We start from the raw sequence: 23598 nt of genomic DNA on the forward strand, positions 1-23598 counted from the left end.
ATCAGCAGTTCAGCACATGACTGATGACTCCATCGCACTCCCGCTCTACCGGTCCATCGGCTGGGGCCAGGTTTCAAGCTCGCATCATGCTCCACCAATCGGTCGTCGGTCATACAGATTTTGGTCATTGTTTCTCCGTATATCTTAAGGGTTTTGCTTTACCTGAGTTGCCTGATATTTTGTTAAGAGATAAGTTGATTCCTTAACCATTATATATGGTTTGTGTTTTGAGATAAGAAAACGATCGAAAGAGAAAAGTGAGATGACGTCAAAATAATAATTCAACGGCTATGAAACGTCAAACGAGATTTAAGTTTTTTCTTAAAAATTCGTGCGCCTTAGATATGAAACACCCTAGCACCCGTCGTTTCCGGTGCCCGTACTCTTCTCCACATCGGTGGCCGCTGCCGCCTTCTTGTCATCAGCGGCAGCATCGCCGGAGTCCTCCACCCCATCGTGCTCTGACTTGTCTTCGTGTGCCACGTCGTAGGTTGCGTGCAGGCCGACGAGCACGTAGTAGAGCATCATGACGGCGGTGCAGACGGCAAATCGGACGAACGCCTGCGCTCCGAGGGAGCCCATGAGGAACATGTTGGTGGCGATGGACAGCGACGGCAGCCAGGGCACCAGCGGCACGCCCCACACCCTGGGCGCGCGCGCCACCGGCACCACCAGCTGGACACCCAGCGTCGCCGCCGCCCACAGTGGCACCAGCACGGCGTACCCCACCCAATTCTCCGGCGCCACGCCCCAGCACGCGGCAATTCCAGCCGACGAGCCGAGGATGAACAAGACGAGCACGAGGAGCCGCAGCCCGTGCGCCTGGCTCGTGACGCCCCGCGCGTGGTACCGGCGGACGAGCAGCGCGACGGCCATCATGACGAAGATGAAGAGCGTGCTGATGGAGAGGAGGCTGGCGAGCACGTCGAGGCTGGAGAAGAAGGCGATGAACGCGGAGGAGGCGGCGATGAGGAGCGTGGCGTGCACGGGCGTGCCGGTCCTCGGGTGCACCAGCGCGAACACGGGCGGGATGATGTGGCTCCGCGCGATGTGCGTCGCGTAGCGGGCGTTCCCGAGGGCGCCCACCAGCAGCACCGTGGTCATCCCCTTGAGCGCGCCCACGGCCACCACGTACCGCATCCACCGCATCCCGACCTCGCCGAACGCCACCGAGTAGGCCGCGTTCCGGTCGATCGCCGTGTACGGGCGCATCATGCTCAGCGCCAGCGCCATGGTGCAGTAGATGGCCGTGATCGCCGACATGGAGCCCACCAGCCCCAGCGGGATGTCCCTGGACGGGTTCTTGGTCTCCTCCGCCATGGTCGCGATGCTGTCGAAGCCGCCGTACGCGAAGTACACCACGGCCGCCGCCCGGAACACGCCCGGCATGCCGTACGGCACGAACGGGGTCAGGTTGCGAGCGTCGGCGTGGAGGAACCCGGCCACGATGATGAAGGCGATCACCAGCAGGTGCACCGCCGACGCGATCCAGTTGACGCGGGAGCTGCCCTTGGTGCTCGCCATGGCCAGACACGCGGTGACCGCGATCACCGAGGCCGCGATCGGGTCCAGATCGTTGTACCCGTCCGGGAGCGACGCCAAGTGCACGCGGAGCGCGCTCGCGGGCTTGTTGAGGAGAGACGCGAGGTACGAGGTCCACGCCCGCGCCACGGCCGCCGTGCCGATGGCGCTCTCGAGCATGAGGTTGGCGGCGGCGACGAAGGCGGCCACGTCGCCGAGCTCGACGCGGAGGTACGCGAAGGAGCCGCCGGCCACGGGGATCTCGACGGCGAACTCGGCGTAGCAGAGCACGGAGAGCATGGCGGAGGCGCCGGCCACGACGTAGGAGAGCACGATGGCGGGGCCCGCGTGGTCGCGCGACTCCTGCCCCGTGAGCACGAAGATGCCGGCGCCGAGGTGGCAGCCGAAGCCCAGCCAAGTCAGGTCCCACCACGTCAGGCAGCGGCGCATCTCGTTCTCGCTCCGCCGCCGCATCGCGCCCAGCTCGGCGGCGTCGGTGGATCGGCCGGCGAGGAAGCGGTCCGCGAGACGGGAGGGCGTCGCGGCCAGCGCCGCACGGTACGTGGCCCAGCTCGCGAACGACGGCTCCGGGAAGAAGTCATCCTTGCGCCACCGCCAGTAGCTTCTCGTTGCCGCCGTGGTCGCTGCTGGTTTCGGCGCGTGATCGTCTCGCGGCGGCGTTTCCGCGGGCGCCATGGTGGATCGCGTCCTCCCCCTGTGGTTACCGGACGCGCAAGCAAGGACAAACCTTCTGTGTGGAGCGCTGCCTCGCGGTCGGAGAGACCAGTTGGTCTAGATTCCAGGCCGTCACCACGAGAGGACAGAAGCGACGGAACTGTCTTCTTCTGCTGCTTGCAATCTGCCCTTTTTTTCGTGTCCGCCTCTGAAGTGCACCTATCAAACAGAAATTTTCTTCTGACCATTGGGGAGAAAACAGAGCCAGGACGTGGACACCTGTAAAGGAGACGAAAATGTAAAAGAGATGAGAATTGATCCGATGTGAGCTTGTATTGATTCATCATACAGGGAATCTTACGAAAGATACAAGCCTCACGCCTCAACTGACACCGGCTACAGCTCCTAGATTATCAGCACTCCTCGGCGCATGTACAGAGAATCAGAGATGATGGAGGGGTGGCGATAGACTCGGTCAGGTTGTTGGGCGGCTGGAGCCAAGAGCAAACAAGAACAAACACAGCTGAAAATCTGCACCGGATAACTGTCAAGTTCTCAACAGAAAAGATGAGGTTTTCAAGGTTTTGACGGGGTGCAGGGCGAGTGTTTTTCATTTTCTTTTGCTAAAAAATAGTAAAGACTATTTTAAATCCTGACGTTGTAGAGCTTCTCCAACTTGAACTATGATCTCCAAATTTCTGAATTTAGCACCATGTCCTTGTTGATCCCGACAACAGGGAATTAGGTCATTCCTGACTAGAACCACATGGTGTCGCAACACGCATGGCGGCTTGACGATGCGCACGCCGACGCCACGACGCAGCTCGTGTGGGTCTCGGCGTGTCTGCACGGTGGGAACGGTCTCACAGCTCATGCGGCTACTCAGCAACACGATAGCTGCAAGCATGGCGACTTGGCGTTGGCCAATGGAGCCGCGGCGAGCTCATGTGGGTCTCAGCGGCGTGGTGTGCATGGTAGGAACAGCGGCGCAGCTCATGCGACGCCTGGGCGGAACAGTGTGGCATGGTAGGCAGCGCCGAGATCTCAATCTTCCGTAGAAAAAGGTTAGAGATGAATCTTACAAGTGGGTTAGGATGCCATTCAGAATAGTGATGCATGACATATAATCCCGGTTGGGATCGATTTTTCCCCGGTACGCCAAACGACTCCAATGTTATGATTATATTGGTCGGGATTCACAAGTACATGATACTAACTTCAGGGATTAGGGCATCTCCAATGGTTGATACTAACCAGGTACTAGTCCTATGTGGTGGAGAGATAGGTAAAAAAGAATAATACCTGTTACTTGCAGAAGTAACAGTATCTACGCGGGAACTAAGAATAAAAGGAGGATGACGTGTGGGTCCATTAGGAAAGAGAAGTGAATAAAAAAGAGAAAAAAGAGAGAGAAATCATAAAATAGAAATTAGTAACGTTGAAGATGCCCTTAGAAGATCGGGTCCAACTCAGACTACGTCGTGGTTTAAAATAGAATTTACTCTAAAGAAAAAGTCAAAAGTATCTAAATGCCATTTAGTATTAGAATGAATTACACAAAAACACACATGCGAGAAGAATAGGGACCAAAGCCAGTGGAAAAAAGAAACTACAGTTAGAGCTCCAAAAGTGTTTTTAGCACGAAATACATTACACTGGTTCATTCGTGACCAAACATCAAAGAGCCATCACCACTTTCAGGAACGGGCTGCTTCACAGCTTATGACACATGTTCCGGAGCTCAACATTTCACAACTAGACCACACGTGGTCGAAATTAAGCTCGATTTGATGTGATAATGCGCCGAGCAGGCGATCGATCTACTGAGCACCGTCATCCGGCGTCGAGCTCTGCCGTGTGGAGTTAGCAAACGAGAATCCTGTACCCTGCAGGGCGTCCTCCACGATCTTGTCCAGCCTCGCCGCCATCGCCGGCGTCATGTGGTTGCTCCAGTCGCCGACCGCCCCTTTCCTGAAGAACACGTCGTTGGTGACGACCAGCTCCTCCTCCTGCTCGCCGCTCCTGTTCACCTCCAGGTTCTTGAGCCTCTCCAGGCTGCAGAGATCCAGGACGGCGTCCACCACGCCGGCGTCCCGTTCCGCCGCCGTGAACGGGCACCCCAGGAACTCGGCCAGCTTCACGAGGTTGCCCTTGGGGTCACGCGTCAACTCCTCGTACCTGAGGAAGAGCACTCTCTCCGGGTGATTCCTGCTCGCCGCCCAGTACTCGGCCGCGTGCCGCCACACCGGGCCCATGCCGCTGCGGCCCTCGCAGAAGACCTCGAAGAGGTTGTGGAAGTCGAGGCGGCCGTCGAGCTCGTGCCCGGTGCCATGGGCGGCGATCTTGTTGAGGAACCAGTACCAGGACACCATCACGTCCTTGGGGTCACGGCAGAGGTACACGACCCGTGATGATGAGCCGCCCGTGATGCGCTCCGGCAGCTGGGAGTATGCCCAGTGGGTTCCGAAGACGCGCGGGGACGACGGGTACGCCGCGAGGACGCCGCGCGCGGCGTCGACGGGGCGGTCGAAGATGGTGTCCAGGAACATGACGCACCCGTGCGGGTTGCGGCGGAGCAGCGGGTGGTCGCCGGACGACGGCGGGTGCGCGGCGCGGTGCGTGGTGGCGAAGGCGAGGGCCTTGAGCCAGGTGGTGCCAGACTTGGGGCAGGTGGCCAGGAGCACGTCGCCGCTGGGGGCCGGCTCGAAGTGGTCGTAGAAGGCTGCCATCGCCGGGAGGAACCGCTCCAGCAGCCAGTACCCGCGGTACCGCCGGAGCGCGAACGGCGGCCACCGCGTCTCCAGCGGCAGAGTCGGGACGACCTCGGCCACGTTGTGCGTGTGCAGCGCGGGATGGTGCTCGTCGATGGCGGCTACCGCCGCCGTTGTCTCTTCGATGGCCGCCGTTGTGTCGGCCTGCGTATCCATTGGAGCGGAAGGCAAGGTGATGATGCAGGAGCAGCGGAGGGCAGTGGGGGGAGCAGCGGATGGAGAGGGAGGAGACGAGGCCGGAGGCTCCTTCCTCCCAAAAGAAAGAAAGAAGAGACGAGGCCGCAGTGCAGCACGTGTTACAGCGTAGTTCTGTTGGATTTTTGATGCAGCGATGGGACATATGGTGGTTGCACATGTGCTGTGCTGTGAGCGGACTTTTTCAGCCCTGTTTGGCTGGAAATAGGATCTAAACGAGGGAGAGCACTTACCATTCGCGTTGGTTATTAGAAGCATCTTAAAAACGTCCGGGTCGAAATATATCTTTTAAATTAAGTTTCGAATTAGTAGATGCTGCCAAAGAGAGTGGGGGTGCCATACGCAAAAACAAAACGAATCATAGAATGGCAGAGGCAAATAGAGCTCTTGCACATTTTCGTTAATCCATGAACAGAATCTAGGCATGTAGACACATGGATCCATACATCTCGATCGGAAAAGAATCAATAGAAGGAAAATCGGACGATATCTTTCTCGAAACAAACAAAAAGAAAAAGAAAGAGGGACCTGAAAGATATGCAGAGAAAATTGCTTGCCCGAGTGGAAACCAAGAATCTAGACTTTTATGCCTGGCCAGGCTTGCCTGATATAATCTTGTTTGGTTGGAGCCTGAGCCTTAAAGTGCATAAAAAAGCTACCGATGTGACTAATCTGCAGCAGTTTTGATTTATTGCTGTGCTTGGTTGGTTAGCCTGGGTCAGCCCATCGATTTTGGAGACCTGAGCTCCGGCTAATTATGTAATGGATTTCCAGGCCAGGCTAGCTAGAAGACTTTACAGGCAGCATCCAAACAAGATTCGCATGCAACCCTGGCATGGCTCCGGCCAGGAGACTTCGCGTCAGGACGCCAAGCAAACAGCTCCTAAATTCTTCGTACGGGGACTCGGTACTCTCTTCTAAAATTTGTCTGTCTTCATGACAGACTATTCAGATCTCACCCCTTATATTTCATTCATCCATATTTTATTTATATGCTTCCACCGTAAAACATCTATATCTCAAACGATATGACTTGAAATTATATATTTGAAACACTTATAATTTAAATCAATTTTTTTTTGAGAAAACACAGTACAGACGCAGACGCTCACAAATACGCACGCACACTCATCCCTATGAACACCTCCGAGAGAGGTACGTCACTCCCATTGTGGTTAGTTCCTGAAATAAATTCAGGAAAATGCGAGCACCCACGTCAAGTCGGAGACTTGAACCTGGGTGGACTGGTTCCACCACAAGAAACCAACCAGCTGAGCTAGGCTCAGTTTGCCAAATATTTTTATTTTATATTCATTAAATAAATAAACTATAATATTATAATTTAATTATCAAACAGTTATATTCTCAACGGCTATATTTTCAACGGTTATAACTTATATTTCCAAACGGCTATATTCTTCAATTCATCTACCAATTTCTCTGCAAAACTAAATTACAAACGGCTATATTCTCGACCAATTCATCTTCCTGCTATTTCTCTCTGCAAAACGCACAAAGCTCTCTGTCTCTGCTACTTCTCTGCGCAAGCAACGCACCAGCCATCCCCTGCTGCTCTTGGGCCGCCGCCCTTCCCCGATACGGCCCATTAATTGCTTTGATTAGGGGCTTAGGGCTGCAAAATGTACTTGACAGACATGTGTCACGACTTAAAAGGAAATCAGATGAGTATGAACTTTACGTAGCTAGACCGATAGATGAGTCGAATTTGAGCCTTTCATTCAACTTTCTATTTGTTGGCTGGCCCGTATGGACTCAAATTGTTACGAGCTGGCCTCGCGTAAGTCAATTCTTGACATCTTTCTGTCAAAGAAAATAAAACTTTTATACTCCTCCTACATACTAACTGAAATAGTGGAACTTGTTGCTGATGCTGGACTGCTGGTGGTGGTGGGCCGTGTGCCAAAGAAGCCAATTCCACGCAAAATATGTATTAAAAAAAACATATTTATAGAACAGCCGGTGGGCAAAAACTTTCGTTTAAAGAATTTCTTGATGTTTGGTCATAAATGAACGTGTGTAATTTAGTTTGCCTTAAAAATCAAAACGTTTTACTCTTCCGCGTACATCTGTGATTTGTTCAATGCAGATTTTTGCTGCTTGATAGTTCTACATGTACTTTGCCATAGAGCTCGTCAATGTTAATAACAATGATGAAAAATTGTGTGAACAACTTCTAAGATTGTGAAAAACGCAACGAATTGAGAGAAACACCAAAGCAATGCTGGGGACAAGAAGTTTTTTCGTTTAAAATGCTCATCCTTATTCCTATACGAAATTCCCAGTTCTGGACGTTTTTACAGGCCACATTCCAATTTTTTTGGGTTTTTGACTGATTTTTTCGATATCGTGACTCCGGATACAAGGTTTTAGGTTAGTGCAGAAGAATCACCGTCTTGGGAATTTTTGTGGCCCGTCCATTTCTTCGACCTCATGTCTCCTGGTACACTGTTCCGGACCGTTTTGGGCCGATGCATAAATCACCGTTTTGCCGTTTAATGGGACAATAGCCCACTTTTCTTGTGTTTTGGCCATTTTTTTGACTTTTTAATCACCGGTACACGTTTCTGGTCCATTTCGGCCAACGCCACGTCGTCGCCTGACATGTGAGTCCAAAGCCTAGGTGGCAGCCGCGTCATGCGGCCGGAGCTGTGCATACAGGCGAGGGACATGGGATGAACCACTTAACAAACAATGAGGACCTAAACGTGTATTTTCAAAGATTAAGGACCTACTTGACACCTTCGCGAAAGAATAGGGACCTCGGGGGCATTTGTCTCCCAAAAAAACTAGGACCATAAACGAATCAACGATTTCTCTTATCAAAACATAAGCGAGCTTAATTTAATGTTTTTACAAGAGTCATGCTCGTAATTTGAGTCGATGTCGAGCCAGACAAAGAATAGTTTTTCTTTTCTTTTTTTAAGAGTGCGACCCAACGGGTGCATTATCAATTAAAGAAGAAGGACAAGAAGGCCAGTTACAATGCCGCAAGCGGTTACCATGCCACAAAGTGGCTAAAAACACATAGAAGTCAACCATGGCATGAAGCAACCCACTCGTCAAAGCGGCCGAAAAGAAGCTAGGCATTCTCCCACCGCACCGCCTCCTTGCGGATGGCCAGGAGAACCCCACGGAATGGTGGTGGAGCACCATTGAATACCAAGTCGTTCCACTGACATCAAATGGTCCAAAATACGAGCGTGATCGTCGTCCGAAGCCAGGGGCCGGTGATGGCAGCCCACCAGGTTCACTTGTGTGGAACTGGTCAAGGGATAGGACCTATTCGACGAGGTCGGCTTACATGAATATGTTCGTCAAGAAGATCGTGGAACCTCTTGCGACTTAGGTATGGAGATCCAAGGCACCCGGCAAGGGCAAATTCTTTGCTTGATTGGCGGTAAAGGATCGTTGTTGGACTGCATATTGGTTGTAGGGGAGTGCGTCCTCACCCATCTTACTGCCCCCCGTGCGATCAGGTGCCAGAGACTATTTCTCACTTCTTGTTGGGGTGCGCTGTTACCATCAGATTTGGGACACTCTCCTCGCCGCGTGGAATTGTGGGGATTGGTGGCCGAATGAGAATAGAAAATTGTATCATTTCACTTATTGCATGCACGCAACAAGGAAATTAAGCTCATCTGTTGGTGCAAGATAAGGTGAAGATAAAGAAAAAAAAATCATTCTTCTAAATTTCCCATTTAGTAAATACTATTTATTTTACTTATTTTATTTATTTTTATATATATCTAAAAAATACGGACCGTTTTCTTCACCGTCGTCTGTCAAACTTCCCAAAAAAATTGTGGCCCCCCAAGATTGCATGTATCTTAGACCTACTAAGCAGGCTGGCCCGTTGCCTGCACCGAATTGGACTGGAACCCCGCGAGAGAATCTGTCCCACAGACCCGACGCCCCTGCCCCTGTCTCACCGAGCAGGCCGAACTCATCCACATATACAGCATGCCCAGCAAGCCGAACTCATAACACGTATAGTACGAACGAGATCGATAACGCAAGCAATACGGACTATTCCACTCATCGGCATCCACGGAAGAATACATAAGCTTCAGATAACAATATGAATTGACAAATATAAATATCCACCCATCTATCGATCTATAAATATTTTTTAGAGCTTGCGATCGAGTACCTGCTGCCGAGTACATACTATCGGCCAGCCCCCGTCTCGTCGACAGCCGGAAACTTCGTCCGCCCGAGCCGCAGAATCGCTACGTCAGGCCGTGGACGCCGTCGCCAGCTGCCGGTTTGAGGCCAGGGCAGAGGCCGCCGCCGAGGAGGCCGTCCTCATGCGGATGCTGCAGGCACGCGCACGTCTGCACCCATGATGGAGGTGATCAGTTATGCACGAGTTTACAAATGCCAACTTCATCTCTCCTGAAAATAACTTTTGAACTTTGGTTTTTTTTTGCTGTATCTAATAATTGAGTTAATTGTGTTGAAATAAATAAACCTCAATTGAACATGCTGTATTGGTCCAGATCAAGTGATACTCCTGCAGGTAGGACTGAGAGGCTGAAAGGCAGTGCAGGTTGATTAATATGTTTGTAACATTGTATTTGTATGGCACGAGACAAGTCGGGGGAGGTGGTGTGACGAGAGGAAGAAAAAGAAAAAAATTGTGCCATTGACATGTGGGATCTATCCCTAAATCTGCTATGTTTGGTGGTCGTCAAAATAGACAAAAAGAAAAGGTTTAAATGCATATTTTCAAGAGTACAATTTTATTTTGTTGTCCCGTTACAACGCAGTGTCATTTTGACTAATATATTATTTAATTATTAATGGTAAGATATGCTACTAAGAGAAACCTTATTTTTCAACATAGAATACATGAAAAAGGCCATCTTATCTACTATTGCACGTGTCCTCAAGCTACGTAAAGTGTGTATGCTCGTATAATTTGCTTTTATAAAGTCGATCCCGACTAGACCTAAAATGTATACTCGGAATCAAGCGTCGTCACATGAGCCTCCGCTGCTCCTAGATCATCATATTCACATCGCCTTGCCTTCCGCTCCAATGGACAACTGACGCAGCGGCGGCCATGGAAGAGACAGCGGCGGCACTGATCGCCACTACCAAAGCCGACGACGACCACCATCCCGCGCTGCACACGCACAACGTGGCCGAGGTCATGGGGACGCTGCCGCTGGAGTCACGGTGGCCGCCGTTCCCGCTCCGGCGGTACCGCGGGTACTGGCTGCTGGAGCGGTTCCTCCCGGCGATGGCAGCCTTCTACGACCACTTCGAGCCGGCCCCCAGCGGCGACGTGCTCCTGGCCACCTGCCCCAAGTCCGGCACCACCTGGCTCAAGGCCCTCGCCTTCGCCACCACGCACCACGCCGCGCACCCGCCGTCGTCCGGCGACCACCCGCTGCTCCGCCGCAACCCGCACGGGTGCGTCATGTTCCTCGAGACCATCTTCGACCGCCCCGTCGACGCCGCGCGCGGCGTCCTCGCGGCGTACCCGTCGTCCCCGCGCGTCTTCGGAACCCACTGGGCTTACTCCCAGCTGCCGGAGAGCATCACGGGTCCGTCCTGGTGCGGCCGGGTCGTGTACCTCTGCCGTGACCCCAAGGACGTGATGATGTCCTGGTACTGGTTCCTCAACAAGATGGTCGGCCATGGCACCGAGCTCGACGGCCGCCTCGACTTCCACAACCTCTTCGAGGTCTTCTGCGAGGGCCGGAGCGGCATGGGGCCGGTGTGGCGGCACGCGGCCGAGTACTGGGCGGCGAGCAAGAATCACCCGGAGAAGGTGCTCTTCCTCACGTACGAGGAGTTGACGGGCGACCCGAAGGGCAACCTCTTGAAGCTGGCCGAGTTCCTGGGGTGCCCGTTCACAGCGGCGGAGCGCGATGCCGGCGTGGTGGACGCCGTTCTGGAGCTCTGTAGCCTGGAGAGGCTCAGGAACCTGGAGGTGAATAGGAACGGCGAGCCGGAGCTGGTCGTCTCCAACGACGCCTTCTTCAGGAAAGGGGTGGTCGGCGACTGGAGGAACCACATGACGCCGGCGATGGCGGCGAGGCTGGACAAGATCGTGGAGGACGCCCTGCAGGGTACCGGATTCTCGTTTGCTAGCTCCACGCCGCGGGGCACGACGCCGGAGGACGATGCACAGTAGATATAGATCGACGGCGGCGCATTGTCAATTTATCATATCAAATCGAGCTTTCCTTTCGACGACGTGTGGTCGAACCGGGAAGTGTTGAAGTCGGAAACATTTGTCGGAAACTTTGAAGCAGCCCATTCCAATCGTGCGTGCCAGATCTTGATGTTTGGTTAGAGTTGAACTTATATACTCCGTACTCTATATAATGTTGTTGTTGTTTGCGTTAAATATCAAAACGGCTACCTCTTTCCGTGACGGTTTGTTCGTTTAGTGTTAGTGTTATTCGTTTAAAATATCAAAACGGTTTGTTCGGTTTGCCAGATCTTGATGTTAGTGTTAATGGCATGGATGAAGGATTGCCTCAACACCTTGGTTGAGAAAAAATGCAGGCAACTGAGAGAAACACCAAAGCCATGCTCGGGCCAAGAAGTTTTATTCGTTTAAAATGCCCATCCTTATTTCTAGTAGAGAAAAAAAGAAAACTAGTGGGCCTTTTCGTTGTTGTTGGGAATAGCTGGTGGGCCAAATTAGGTAGGCCGAAAGAGCCCAACTCCAAGCAAAATATGCATTAATTTGTTGGGTTCCGAAGCCGACAAATCTTCCAGATAGGCTGCAGCAGCCCACATGTCTGTTTCATTTTAATTGGACGGTTGAGCCTCAGCATCTTGGTACGAGTACTACTTTACCGTCACTGCCAGGTGGGGCCGGTCCCACACGTGTGAATATAATGTCATTTTAATTGGACGGTTGAGCCCAACTTCACTGAATTCTCGTGGACAAGGCACATCCTGGTTCCATCTCACCATTCCCAGTGAACCGAAGCACATGCACACAACCTATTTGTGTTATCGACAACCACCACGGCACCACCCGCCATATGCAATGTTTCCTTCTAAGCATGTCTCGTTCTAGGTATACAGAGCAAGAACTGTCTCCACGATGATTTTAGTAACACTGGGTTTTCCTGGTAAATGAAACTTTTCTTTTCAAAGAGTGTTAACCCCGATTTCTATTAACAGAAACCTGATGAGCTACATAAAGTCCCAACATACAACTAAACCGAAACAGCACCCATTACAGTCGCGAATTTTATAATTTCCTGTTGGATGTGAAAAAAATAAATCGTACTATTTTTTTTTTAACTCTAATTAACGAGACCACTCTGACAAACTACTTGGATATGTCCCTGTGAGGCTGCGACCCAGACGACATTCCTATGGACGAACATGCTAGAGCATCTCCATTTGTCTTCCTCATAAATCGTCCAGCGCATGGCCATATGAGTGGCGCCGACGCATCCTCTTCGTTTTAGGTCCAGCCGTGACCCAGCTGCATCCCCAAACGTTGGTCCCTAAAATTTGGTTTGTCTCACCGATAATGGTGACCCGTGTTGCTTTTCAACTTCAGCCGACGCCTGCGCTAGCCCCCGTGAACAGGAAGCGACTTGAGAGTGCCGGCTAAATTTTTGAACACATCGGCAATTTTTTGGATTTAAATGAGTGTGCTGGGTGGGTTTTTTAGATCCAGCACCCCTATTTTACGTTTAGGGCCCATTAGAGAGGCCGGCTGGAGTCCTGGAGAGTCGGCTATCACACGCTGTGGTCCGGTACCAGTACCGCCGTGCCTCCAGGAATAGCAGCGGCGCCATCGTAAAAGCCCCCGTGTATCGCGCCGACGCGCGTTTCAGCCGCGACTTTGGGGCGTTGCACGGTTTCTTTTTTTCTCTATCTCTTCCTCGGCTTCACATTCTGCCCTTCTGTTCCTACGTAACCCCACCCGCAACGGCAACGCGGCCGCTTTCCCCAACCCCCCCACTCCAACCACCTCTACCTCCGCCTCTCGTCGTCTTCGTCTCCCTCCCCATTTCCCCCCAACATTATCAATCCCGCACCGCCTCCCGACCCCGACGCTCCCCCGGCCGCGAGCGCGATGCTCTCCGTCCCCTCGCTCGCCAGGGCCCTCGTCGCGCTCATCCGGGGCGTCCTCCTCCACCTCCGCGCCCCCGCGGCGCCGTTCGCCGCTTCTTCCTCTTCCATGCGCCACTTCTTCTTCTTCTCCACCTAGCTGCGCGACGCTACGGCGGGCTAGCCGGCTGTGTCGGCCATGTCTAGGCCGGAGGCGGCGCTGCGGAGATCCGGCAGCAACAGCCTCTCCGCCCTGCTGCGCGCCGAAGAGGAGGACGACCACCCGCCCGGCGGTGACGACGCCGACACCAAGCGGCGCGGCGGCGGCGGCGGCGGGCGGGGGAGGAGGAATAGGAGGACGAGGAGCTGCCTACGGCTGTCTCTCAGCGGCGCGGGTGGGTGCCGCGTCTGCGACTGCGACGAGGTCGACCCCGCCCCGCGCCGCCGAGCGCCAGGGGACGGCGAGGCGGAGGTGGTCGGGGACGAGGAGCGTGTCCCCGCCGCGCTCCAGTGTTTCTCCTGGAAGAAGGGCGCCGCCGTGCACCACGGACGCGCGCCCGAGGTTGAAGATGCTGTAGCTGCTGTGTTGGTGGTAGCGGAGGAGGCATCCCTTTCGGTGCTCCCGTACGACGTGCTGGAGATGGTGCTTTCCCGGCTCCCGCTGGCCTCGCTCCTGGCCGCGCGCTGCGTGTGCAGGCGCTGGAGGGACCTCACGCTCGCGCCGCAGTTCCTGCGGCTGCGGCGCGAGGGCCCGCACACGACGCCGTGGCTGTTCCTGTTCGGGGTCGAGGGTGACGGCTGGGGCGCCGCCACCACCACGCCCGTGTACGCGCTCGATGTGGCCGCTCACAGGTGGCGACTGGTCGCGGCGAGCGCGCTCAAGGGGAGGTTCCTGTTCTCCATCGCTGGCGTGGGGGACGAGCTCTACGTTGTTGGTGGCCGGTCCGGGGGATCGAGCACCGGCTCGGTGAAGACCAAGACCCACAAGGGGGTCATGGTGTACAGCCCTCTCACCGGAGCGTGGCGGAAGGCCGCCCCTATGCGGGCGGCGCGGTCCCGGCCAGTGCTTGGGGTGTTTGAGATGTCTGCCAGTCGCAGCATTCTCCATTCCCGTGCTGAGAAGCATGTCCGGCGCACCAATGCTGGCGGCAAGTTCCGGCTCGGAGGCACCTCTGCTGTGTACGAGGACCCGCACCGGCTCTCGCTCCGACGCCTACGTCTTAGGGATGTCCTGAATGAAGACACTGATTCCACTGGCCCGGTTCATGGTCACCACAAGGTCGCCAAAGCCAAACAATTGGAGCAGCAAGCTCAGCCAAGGCTCGCCCTCATCGCCGTCGGTGGCCGCGGGCTGTGGGACGAGCCGTTGGTGTCTGGGGAGATTTATGATCCGGTGACCAATAAGTGGGTAGAGATCGCCGGGTTCCCGACCGATGTCGGCCTGGCGTGCTCTGGCGCGGTTTGCGGCAACATGTTCTACGTCTACTGTGAGTCCGACACGCTCGTCGCCTATCATCTCGACAACGGCACCTGGGCCGTCATCCAGACATCACGCTCACCACCACGGCTCCGCGACTACACGCCGGCGCTGGTCTGCTGTGCGTCCCGGCTTTTCATGCTCTGCGTCTCATGGTGCGACCCCGCGAGCAGGAGGGACAAGGTGGTGCGGAAGGTGTTCGAGCTAGACCTCAGCTCATCATCACCACTCCTCCGGTGGGTCGAGGCATCCGTGCACCCAGACGCGCCCATGGACCCCAATGCTGCTTTTGCGGCCGGCCACGATAGGATTTACACCGTGGAGATGTTCAGGATCTTTGGCAAGGTGCTCGACTTCGCGACGGTGTGCCGCGTCTCGGACTCTGAGCAGAGGTGGAGCCGCATTGCCGGGAAAAATGTCACCGCAGAGGCTGATGTCATGTCCTGCCGGTTAAAATCCATGGCTGTGCTGCACCTGTGATTACATAAGCGAACCCCCTCTCTCGTCTTCTCCGGTACTAGCAATCGGCATTGTTTCTCTGCTGTTTTACTTGCATCGATTTGTTTATTGTTTCAGTGAGCTGAATAACTGACATGCAGCTTAGTACAGCCATTATATTGCTTTCAGTAATTGATGTCATTGTTCATACTCTCTCAGTTTGTTCAGTTTGGTTTATAGAAGATGCTTATCCATATTTATTATGATAACCATGAGACCCAGTCCTTTACTCTGTATGCCTCTAAATTAAGCGTAATGCTAAATTGTTCAGAAACACGCTGAATATTTCAGAATGGGAAGAATATGTGGCTGTTCAGATCAAATAAAAAGGAGAAGGGAGTATATGATTGTACATGTGTCTGGTTAATGATTACGGTGATCACGGTTGCATCATTACTCCATTCGGTTGGTACAAAGCTCCAGCGAGGCCGTGGGTATGCAATGCAAGTACGCCGTGATCCAAAAATTGTCGTGCTATCAGATTTGCTAAAAGAAAGGAGAGATAAGGACAGATCTGTCACCCGTGCAAAAGTCGGAGTAGTACAGATCTGGCCAGTAGTTTACCCAATTCTCCTTTGTCTAGTTCCATTTCTGAACCACCGCAGTAGTTTACACCTGACAAGGAATCTTGATCATTCCGGTTGGTGCTTTGTCTCGGAGCGAAGGTCATATAGCCATTCCAGTTGAGAGGAATCCATTATGTGTATAAAAGAATAGCTGGGAACCAAGACTAACTTGTTCTCCTATTTGATCAACAACTAGCAGTAGTAATTATCACTAACGAGACCAGGTTCCAGACCAAAAGAATGTATTCCCTTATCCGGAACCAAAGCATATTACACACATGCGAATGTACTCGATGTTTATCCAGAAAAGAAAAACAAAGCATCATCATAATCATCCTCTCATCGCCTTGCGACAGCATGACATGGAAAAGTTTAGCAGCATGATTGTTATAATGGTGGCAGTGGTCGAGCTAGTACCGCTAACCAAGATCTGTTGTGGGAGCTGTGCCGCTGTGGGCACCGGCCGTCGGGTGCTCTATCGGCCGATAATAATGCGAGCGCGGTGGTGCCGGTGGCAGGGCAGCAACCTCTCCGGCGCTTAACTGCCAGAGCGCCACACATGCGCTGGGCACTCCCCTTTTATTACCTTTCAATTGGCGACCAGCGACGTTTATTGCTTGCTGCACCAGTGAACGGAAACATGTGACGATCATCACAAGTTCATGAATGTGATCACGGATCCCATCTTGCAGCTGTTCAATCTAACTAACAGATATGTACCTCTTTCTGAGTTTCTGTGATGAGTTGATAAGCAGCAGCTGACTCCCTCCTGTCAGGATAATGGCAGAGTCAAACTGCTTGTCAGGTAAAATGGTGTAAGTAGACAGCTCGATCTCAAGAAAAGCTAAAAGCAGTTTGGTTCCTTACAGGTTAGCAGTCAGCATGCTCCTGTGAACCGTGGTCCTCCAAATCTGGTGAAGCGACGGTTTCTGAGCTTTAGTTTCTTGAGTTATTGGTGCGACATCACAGCAGTGAAGGCAGCGACTCCTGAGCAATGTAGATGTGATGCAACCCACCTAACTTGGGTTGGTAGCTCAAAGAACCGTGATATGTGCAGAAAGCCTGAAAATGAACCAATTAGCAGGCCAATTCAAAGTTCATGCCAATTGGATAAGTTAACTGCACTTTCAATATAAGTGAAATGTACTTATTTATCCATGGTTAAACATTCAAATGAACCTAGGTTCACTAACACTCTTTCGGGTGTGTGCTTCTTTACTCTTTAGCATGGCCTACCTTAAGGCTTCAACAGACAAGCTGCTTGAAGATGAATATTAGCATTTGCAGCCCATGTGCAGCATCTATTTCTTTCTGCGTATGCCCCTCCCTATACCATCAGCTTCTGATGGACAGTCTGAAGCCTCCTAAATAGATTGTTTCGCTCTTCCCCAATTAGTTCTTCTGGTTGTACAGCCAGGACATGCAGAGAGACCAAATGATATGACAACTGATCGACTGCCGCATATATCTCATTTGTGCTTTCATGTCTGAGATCTTCCACTCCAAATTCATGTATGATGTTCTTTACTTCAATTGAACTAACGCCCATATCCTTTTTTGTTCCCTGCTCTTTCATTAGCTTCCTGAGCTTTTTCATGTCCTCCCACTGGTTAGTTTCATAAAACAAATTACAAATTAGGACAAACAAGCCTCCAGTAATTCCCTCCAGCTCGAGTAGTTGTTTGATCACTAGCTTGCCGATCTCCACATTCCCATGGATCCTGCAGGCTCCCAGTAATGCACCCCAAACCACAACATCAGGCTTAATGGACATATCTTTTATTAGATTAACAGCTTTTGCGAGATGGCCACGGCGACCAAGCAGATCAACCATACAACCATAATGCTCAACTTCAGGCTCAACATTGTAAACACGTGCCATGGCCTCAAAGTAATACTCTCCAGCTTCTAGTAGACCCCCATGACTACATGCAGAAAGAAGACCGACAAAGGTGATCTCATCAGGGGAGAAGGCATCGGATACCATAGTTCTGAAGAATGTAACTGTCTCCTGTGCACGACCATGCATAGCTAGCGCCCCAATAATTACATTCCAAGAGATAACATTTTTATTGGGCATCTCAGTGAACAAGCCTATGGCTGTGTCTACCTGACCACATCTTGCATACATGTCAAGAAGTGAATTAAGTAGAGTGACACCAGGATCATTGAAATTGTCTCTCACATAGCAATGTATCATCTTTCCAGAAGCCAAATCGCCATTTTGTCCGCAGGCAGAAAGGACACCAGCCAAAGTAAACTCATCTGGGGTGATCCCTAGGGATCTCATACGGTTATAAAGATCCAAAGTTTCATGCAATCGGCCACATTGAACATAGCAAGAGATCATAGCATTCCAAGAGACTATGTTCCTCTCTGGCATCTGCTCAAACCAATCTCTCACAGCATCAACTGAACCATGTTTTGCTTGAGCACAAAGCATTGAAGTCCATGTAACGACGTTCTTTATGGGCATCATGTCAAAGCATCTATGAGCCATCCACAAATCTCCACACTTACCATACATGTCCAACAGAGCATTGCCAAGAATCCGATCAACCCGAGATCCACTAACCAACATATGACAATGCACGAGTCGACCAACTTCAAGATTTCCCTCACTTGAGCAAGCGAAAAGCAGACTAACCAGCGTGAACACGTCAGCCAACAATCCTTGATGCCTCATCTCGCCAAACAAAGCGCACGCCTCACTAACCTCCCCAGCCTGTGCATATCCGCCGATCATCGTGTTCCACGACACGACATTCCTGTCCGCCATCTCACCAAAGAACCGCCGGGAGTCCCGCAGAGACCCTGCTGACGCATGAAAATGCAGAAGCGCATTAGCCACGAATATCTGTTGCACAAACCCCAGTTTAACAACCACTCCATGAGCGGCCAGCGCGTGCTCCACTGCTCGCACGGTCGTGCACGCCTTGAGGACAAACGGCAGCGTGAACTCATTGGGCAGTATTCCCCGTTGGAGGACTCCACGGTGAAGACGGAGCGCCTCTTGGGGGCAATCGCTGTTGGAGTACGCCCTGACCAGGGTATTGTACATGAACCTGTCCGGCTCTGGAATTCTGTCGAACAGCCGGCGGGCATGGCAGAGTCCGCCATCTCTGTCACCAGCGGAGAGGGTGCAGTAGGAGGCGATGAGCTGGGAGGCGACGGAAGACACGTCAGAGAAGCCGTGGACGACTAGGTGGGCGTGGATCTGGTCCAGGTGTTGGATGGAGCGGCACTGGCGTAGGAGTTCAAGCACATGGCGGGAGGCGACGACTGCTGCCGGTGCAAGCATCGAAGACAGCAGCAGCGCGCGGTTAAGCAACGCAACTCCCAAAATTTAACTGCCGTAGAATGAGCAAGTTATAGAAGAAAGCCCATAAACAGTGACTACCAGCCATTAGCCCACTATCCAGGTTTAGCTCAGCCCATGGCCTTCTTACAAGTATCGAGCTTGCTACGGGCTGCACCGACACGAGCAGGATGAGGCTGTTGGGCAAGCACGTCTCCGCTAGGCAGGTCGCGCTCTTCGCCGCAGGGTAAGTCGCCGCCGCCCGCCGCCGCCTGTGCTGCCGTGTTGGTCTTACCCGTTTGCTTTTCCCTCGCTCCTCGATGGTGACACGCGGTGTTATTCTCTTGGTTTGGTATCTGCAGGCTCGTGTTCTTCGGGGCGACGACGTACGACGTGCATCGGTCCATCAAGAACAACGATCAGCCGCCGACGAGGGAGCAGATGGAGGCGCTGCAGCAGTACATCGACTCCAAGAAGCGTTAGGACGAACAGGTCAGCGCCGCCTCTGCCAGCTAATCGTGATGCGTTTGCTAAGATCATAATTAAAAAAATAATGGAATTAGGGGAAGAGATCACCCAAGCTCCAAGGGGGTTGCGCGGCATGTGTTCGACGTTAATCTCCCGAGAAACTTGTGTAAATTGATATACAGAAGCCAAGCTGCGTGTAACTAAATCTAGTGGTACAGTTTTTTAGGATCCATGGACCATGGTCTTGCATAGTTTTATTGCTCCAATGTATGTAAGCCTGATGATGCAGTGGTGCTCATGGCATGAGAGTCCTGTGGCTGCCTGTAGAACAGAGCAGACGCCCGTAAGTGTGAGCCGTCCCTTACACATGTATCACTTCTTTAAAATGAAAAGTTTTCGTCAACAAAAGGAATAAGAATGATCTCTACTTCTTCCTTCCTGTTACCGGTGCTCATATTCTTCAGTCTTCGCTGAATATAAACAATGTCGAGCCGACATACACACCATTGACATTGTAATCACATACATCATGCAGTGGCCGGCCTTAGTATCTCTCTCAGATAACAATGTATTATGTTTTCTGAAGAGAACGGGCAAAAGATCTCCCGCACGGAAGATATGATTGCCACTTTGTTTAATAACGTAGCAACTACAGATAGATTTGGAAATACAGTTCAGGATTTGGTGAGCTCATACCATCATCCTTGCAAGTAGCAAACGATGCCATCTGTACTCTTTCTATTTTAAAACTGTCATGTTGACTTCTTGGTTGGAAATCTTTCTGGGCAACCAAACCTGATAGCTATGCTGAGTAGTATTTCATATACATTACTTGCTATTATCAGTAGCTAGCTTGCCCTTACTGATTTAAATAACGAGTCACAACATGATGTAAGCCGTCCACATTCACTTTTATTCTACACATTTTCTAACATATACATAATTTATCTTCAGCGCTTTGTACATGGCAAAAACATGAGCAACACAAGGTTCACAGCAAAAACACACAGAGATCATCTCTTCTGACCACCCTGAAATCTGCACTGTACAAAACTGCTATACACGGTAGTAGATATGTGCCCTTACACTAATTAAACCGGACCGATCTACCTAGTGATGCTCTCTGTTAGGCTGAAGGAGCTAGCTAGCAGCGCCTTGGGAAGAAGGAAGCACCAGTGATCTCAAGTAAGCTCTGGGCAGCGCCACCAGCTTCTTTGCCTTCGGAACATAGGCTCTCTTGGTGAAGTTGTCGTAGTCGTTTGCCTCGATCTCGTCGAGGATTTGTCGGTACAGTAGGAGAGATGCCCAGACCTGCAGAAGATGTTACCACAGTTAACCTGAAACTGAGACAGAAACAAATACTGAAAAGATATTAAAAAATTGGGCGAAGAAAGTGGCATGTCTGTCTCACCGGCCAACGGCTCTCCTGGTTGAGCTCGGCGGCACCTTGCTCAGCCTGGCGAAAGAAGGCTCTCGCCCTTGCGATTTGACCCTTCATGAAGCTTCTCCATTTGTCGGTGACACGGCCCACGAAGATGTCCTCTTCGGAGAGGCCGGCCATGGCGAGCTCGTCCTGTGGCAGGTAGATCCTGCCCCTTCTCGCACTGTCAAGAATGGCATCAGAGATGAGCAGCGAGCTGCTGTAACATATCCGAATTCTGAGACAGACACAGGCCGGCTGCTTACTCCTCGCCGACGTCCCTGAGTATGTTGGTGAGCTGATTGGCGAGGCCGAGTGCCAGCGCGCCCTGGTACACCGTCTCGGGGTCTGCTCCGGAGTCCGGTGAGATGCCCATGACCGGCACCGTCATGAGCCCGACGGTGCCGGCGACGTAGTAGCAATAGAGGTAGAGCTCATCGAAGCTCTGGTACCGGGACTTGACGAGGTCCATGCGCATCCCCTCGATCATGTCCCGGAACGGCTGCGCGTCGACGGGGAAGGCGGCGACGGAGTCGGCGAGGGCGGCGTCGAGCATGTCGTAGGGCCGGCCGGCGAAGACGTCGTCGAGGCGCGACTCCCAGCGGTCCAGGGCCAGGGCCGTGATGTGGGACGCGTTCGGCCCGTCCACCAGCTCGTCTGTCCTCCTGCACCACACTGCTCGATCCAACGCTCATGGAAATTAATCTTCTGTTGCATAATCTCTAGTCTCGCTATTGCTAATCATTGGACACTCCTCCAGTATTGGTACTCCCTCCGTCCCGCACAAGTGACTCAAATTTATCCAAATATGAATGTATCTACATCTAAAAAACGTCTATATACATGTAATAGAAAGTTACTTAATATGGAACGGAACGGAGTGTAACGGAGGGAGTGGTTAGCACAAATCATCGAAGGGTCGGAAGCTAGATTCTCATCGAGAAAAGAAGAACGGATGCTAGATTTTTCACATCAATAATTCTTCTGTTTTGTGGCCATTTTGGCGTTGTTGCCGCTAGCCGGTGTTGTATCGGCCTCTTGGCCGCCTCTTCTTTAAACGATGATGTAACTGGTTGCATTCTATAAAAATAAATGATAATTAACTACGTGCTGCCATGTTAATAATGTGTTCGTCTAAAACATCAGCGAGTTAACATGGATCGATGTCACGGACATCAGAAATCTGAACATGAAAGTGTGTGGAGGGCTTTGCTTGCTTACCGTATATCGCCCAGATCGCCCGCCTCCTCTCCGGTGTCATGAGCTGCGTCGCTGCAACGAAATAAACAATTTTCAGTTTCTCCACAACTCACGCATGCATGTGCCGCATATGCATCATGGAGTGAATAATTAAACTTAGAACCTGATTGCCCGGTCGGCATGAGCACCAGCGTGTGGACACTGACAGAACAAAAGAAATTTACAACTCATGCATGTGATGTGAGGAAATTGTTTATTTTACCCCGGCAAACTGTATCTTTTGACAATCATCGAATGCCGACACGATAAACCAGTACTGGCACGACCGTGTGAACAAAGCGTAATGGGTGCTGCCGTGTCGGATAGTTGACAATCGTGTCAACAAGAAATAATATTACTGGTAATTTGTACCGTAATCTTTGTTTACTACTTTGTCAAGTATTGGTAGTGCTTAGTAGGCGATAACAGCGACACTCTAGATTAGGCGTAGATACTTGATAGCGAGCCTGCTCAGCTCGTGCTCCTTAACAAGCAACTAGAACCTGTGATTTAACTTGGTTTGTTAAGGAATGAGCGTGGGTCAATACGAGCAAGTCGAGCAACAGAAACCTTGTAGAGATCACGAACTACAAGCTTTTAGTCCACACTTGGTCTTATGTATACGTACAAATCAACATAAATTACTCATGGTAAATTTTGAAGAATCAGGGCGTACGAAATTAGCAGTGGATGATGGTGTCTGTGCCGCTTAATGACTTACCGAGGTAGAACGTCTTGGCGTACTCCTTGCACACCGCGCCGCAGCGGTCGAACGCCGCGTCCAGCCCGCCGCCGGCCAGCCGCGCCGGCCTCGGCGTCGCGAGCGCCGCCTGCTTCAGCACGACTTGCCGCACCCTCTGCTCCGACGGCAGCGGCGTGTCATCCAGCAGCAGGTGTCTCGGCGGCGCGTGCGCGAGAGCGCCGCTCCACGGCGCGGCGGCCGCGGCCTCGATGCATCCAGTCGTCGGGTTCGAAGAGCCGCCGCGCGCCACCGCACGCATGGGCCTGGCGTCGTCCAAGAAGGGCCGCCGCCGGGCGCACGCTGGCGAGCCCAGCACGCGGCCCGTCGATAGCATGGCTAGCTGCTGTACGTGGATGGACGGAATGGCCGGGAAGATGGACGGACCAGCGGCGAGCGCTGTGCACGGAAGAGAGCTGGATCGACAGGTTTAGCAGGTTCTGCTGCGGCTTAATTGTTGATTTCTTCTCCGGCGTGGGGGCTTGGCAGGTGACGGACTGACAGCACGCACGGGGAAGCGCCAAAATCGCGAGTTCCCGGTGGAATTAAAGAAGGAGCAGGGGTTTGTATTACATGGAGGGAAGGCCGTGGCTGCAGCTAGCGCTGGCGTTGTCTGCGCCTGCGCGTGTGCGTGTGATCCGATTGCTGCTGCTAGCTCCTGGGTACCCTTTTG

At 52.3% G+C, this 23598-nt stretch overlaps 6 protein-coding genes across 9 annotated transcripts; 2 read left to right on the forward strand and 4 right to left on the reverse strand.

Annotated features, from left to right (window-relative positions):
• Positions 1–263: 263 nt before the first annotated feature.
• On the reverse strand, positions 264–2361 carry LOC100831376 (cationic amino acid transporter 5). The gene has a single exon (XM_003576768.4). It carries the CDS (start codon positions 2215–2217, stop codon positions 355–357), a length of 1863 nt encoding a protein of 620 aa, XP_003576816.1. The 5' UTR covers positions 2218–2361; the 3' UTR covers positions 264–354.
• A 1357-nt stretch (positions 2362–3718) lies between these two features.
• On the reverse strand, positions 3719–5354 carry LOC100831677 (cytosolic sulfotransferase 5). The gene has a single exon (XM_003576769.4). The coding sequence runs from the start codon at positions 5121–5123 to the stop codon at positions 4017–4019; it is 1107 nt and encodes a 368-aa protein (XP_003576817.1). The 5' UTR covers positions 5124–5354; the 3' UTR covers positions 3719–4016.
• A 4798-nt stretch (positions 5355–10152) lies between these two features.
• Positions 10153–11571, forward strand: LOC100831985 (cytosolic sulfotransferase 5). The gene has a single exon (XM_003576770.4). The coding sequence runs from the start codon at positions 10249–10251 to the stop codon at positions 11326–11328; it is 1080 nt and encodes a 359-aa protein (XP_003576818.1). The 5' UTR covers positions 10153–10248; the 3' UTR covers positions 11329–11571.
• Positions 11572–13031: 1460 nt separating this feature from the next.
• LOC100832276 (F-box/kelch-repeat protein At5g42350) lies at positions 13032–15416 on the forward strand. Its single transcript, XM_014902874.2, has one exon. The coding sequence runs from the start codon at positions 13420–13422 to the stop codon at positions 15175–15177; it is 1758 nt and encodes a 585-aa protein (XP_014758360.1). The 5' UTR covers positions 13032–13419; the 3' UTR covers positions 15178–15416.
• A 570-nt stretch (positions 15417–15986) lies between these two features.
• Positions 15987–19101, reverse strand: LOC100832586 (pentatricopeptide repeat-containing protein At2g22410, mitochondrial). Of its 4 annotated transcripts, none has more exons than XM_010240180.3 (4): positions 16998–19101; positions 16629–16823; positions 16482–16530; positions 15987–16381 (listed from the first exon to the last, which is right to left on the reverse strand). In XM_010240180.3, exon 1 carries the CDS (start codon positions 19060–19062, stop codon positions 17089–17091), a length of 1974 nt encoding a protein of 657 aa, XP_010238482.1. In that variant the 5' UTR covers positions 19063–19101; the 3' UTR covers positions 15987–16381; positions 16482–16530; positions 16629–16823; positions 16998–17088. The 4 variants fall into 4 exon arrangements, with proteins under 4 accessions (XP_010238482.1, XP_014758359.1, XP_003576820.1 ...); XM_014902873.2 differs by having other exon boundaries at positions 16482–16555; XM_003576772.4 differs by having other exon boundaries at positions 15987–16530.
• Positions 19102–20414: 1313 nt separating this feature from the next.
• On the reverse strand, positions 20415–23598 carry LOC100832896 (phytoene synthase 2, chloroplastic). The gene is made up of 5 exons (XM_003576773.4): positions 22908–23598; positions 22169–22219; positions 21214–21622; positions 20939–21131; positions 20415–20838 (listed from the first exon to the last, which is right to left on the reverse strand). The coding sequence occupies exons 1-5, from the start codon at positions 23260–23262 to the stop codon at positions 20668–20670; spliced, it is 1179 nt and encodes a 392-aa protein (XP_003576821.1). The 5' UTR covers positions 23263–23598; the 3' UTR covers positions 20415–20667.

Source organism: Brachypodium distachyon, chromosome 4 (genome assembly GCF_000005505.3).
Source record: "Brachypodium distachyon strain Bd21 chromosome 4, Brachypodium_distachyon_v3.0, whole genome shotgun sequence".
Taxonomy (NCBI): domain Eukaryota; kingdom Viridiplantae; phylum Streptophyta; class Magnoliopsida; order Poales; family Poaceae; genus Brachypodium; species Brachypodium distachyon.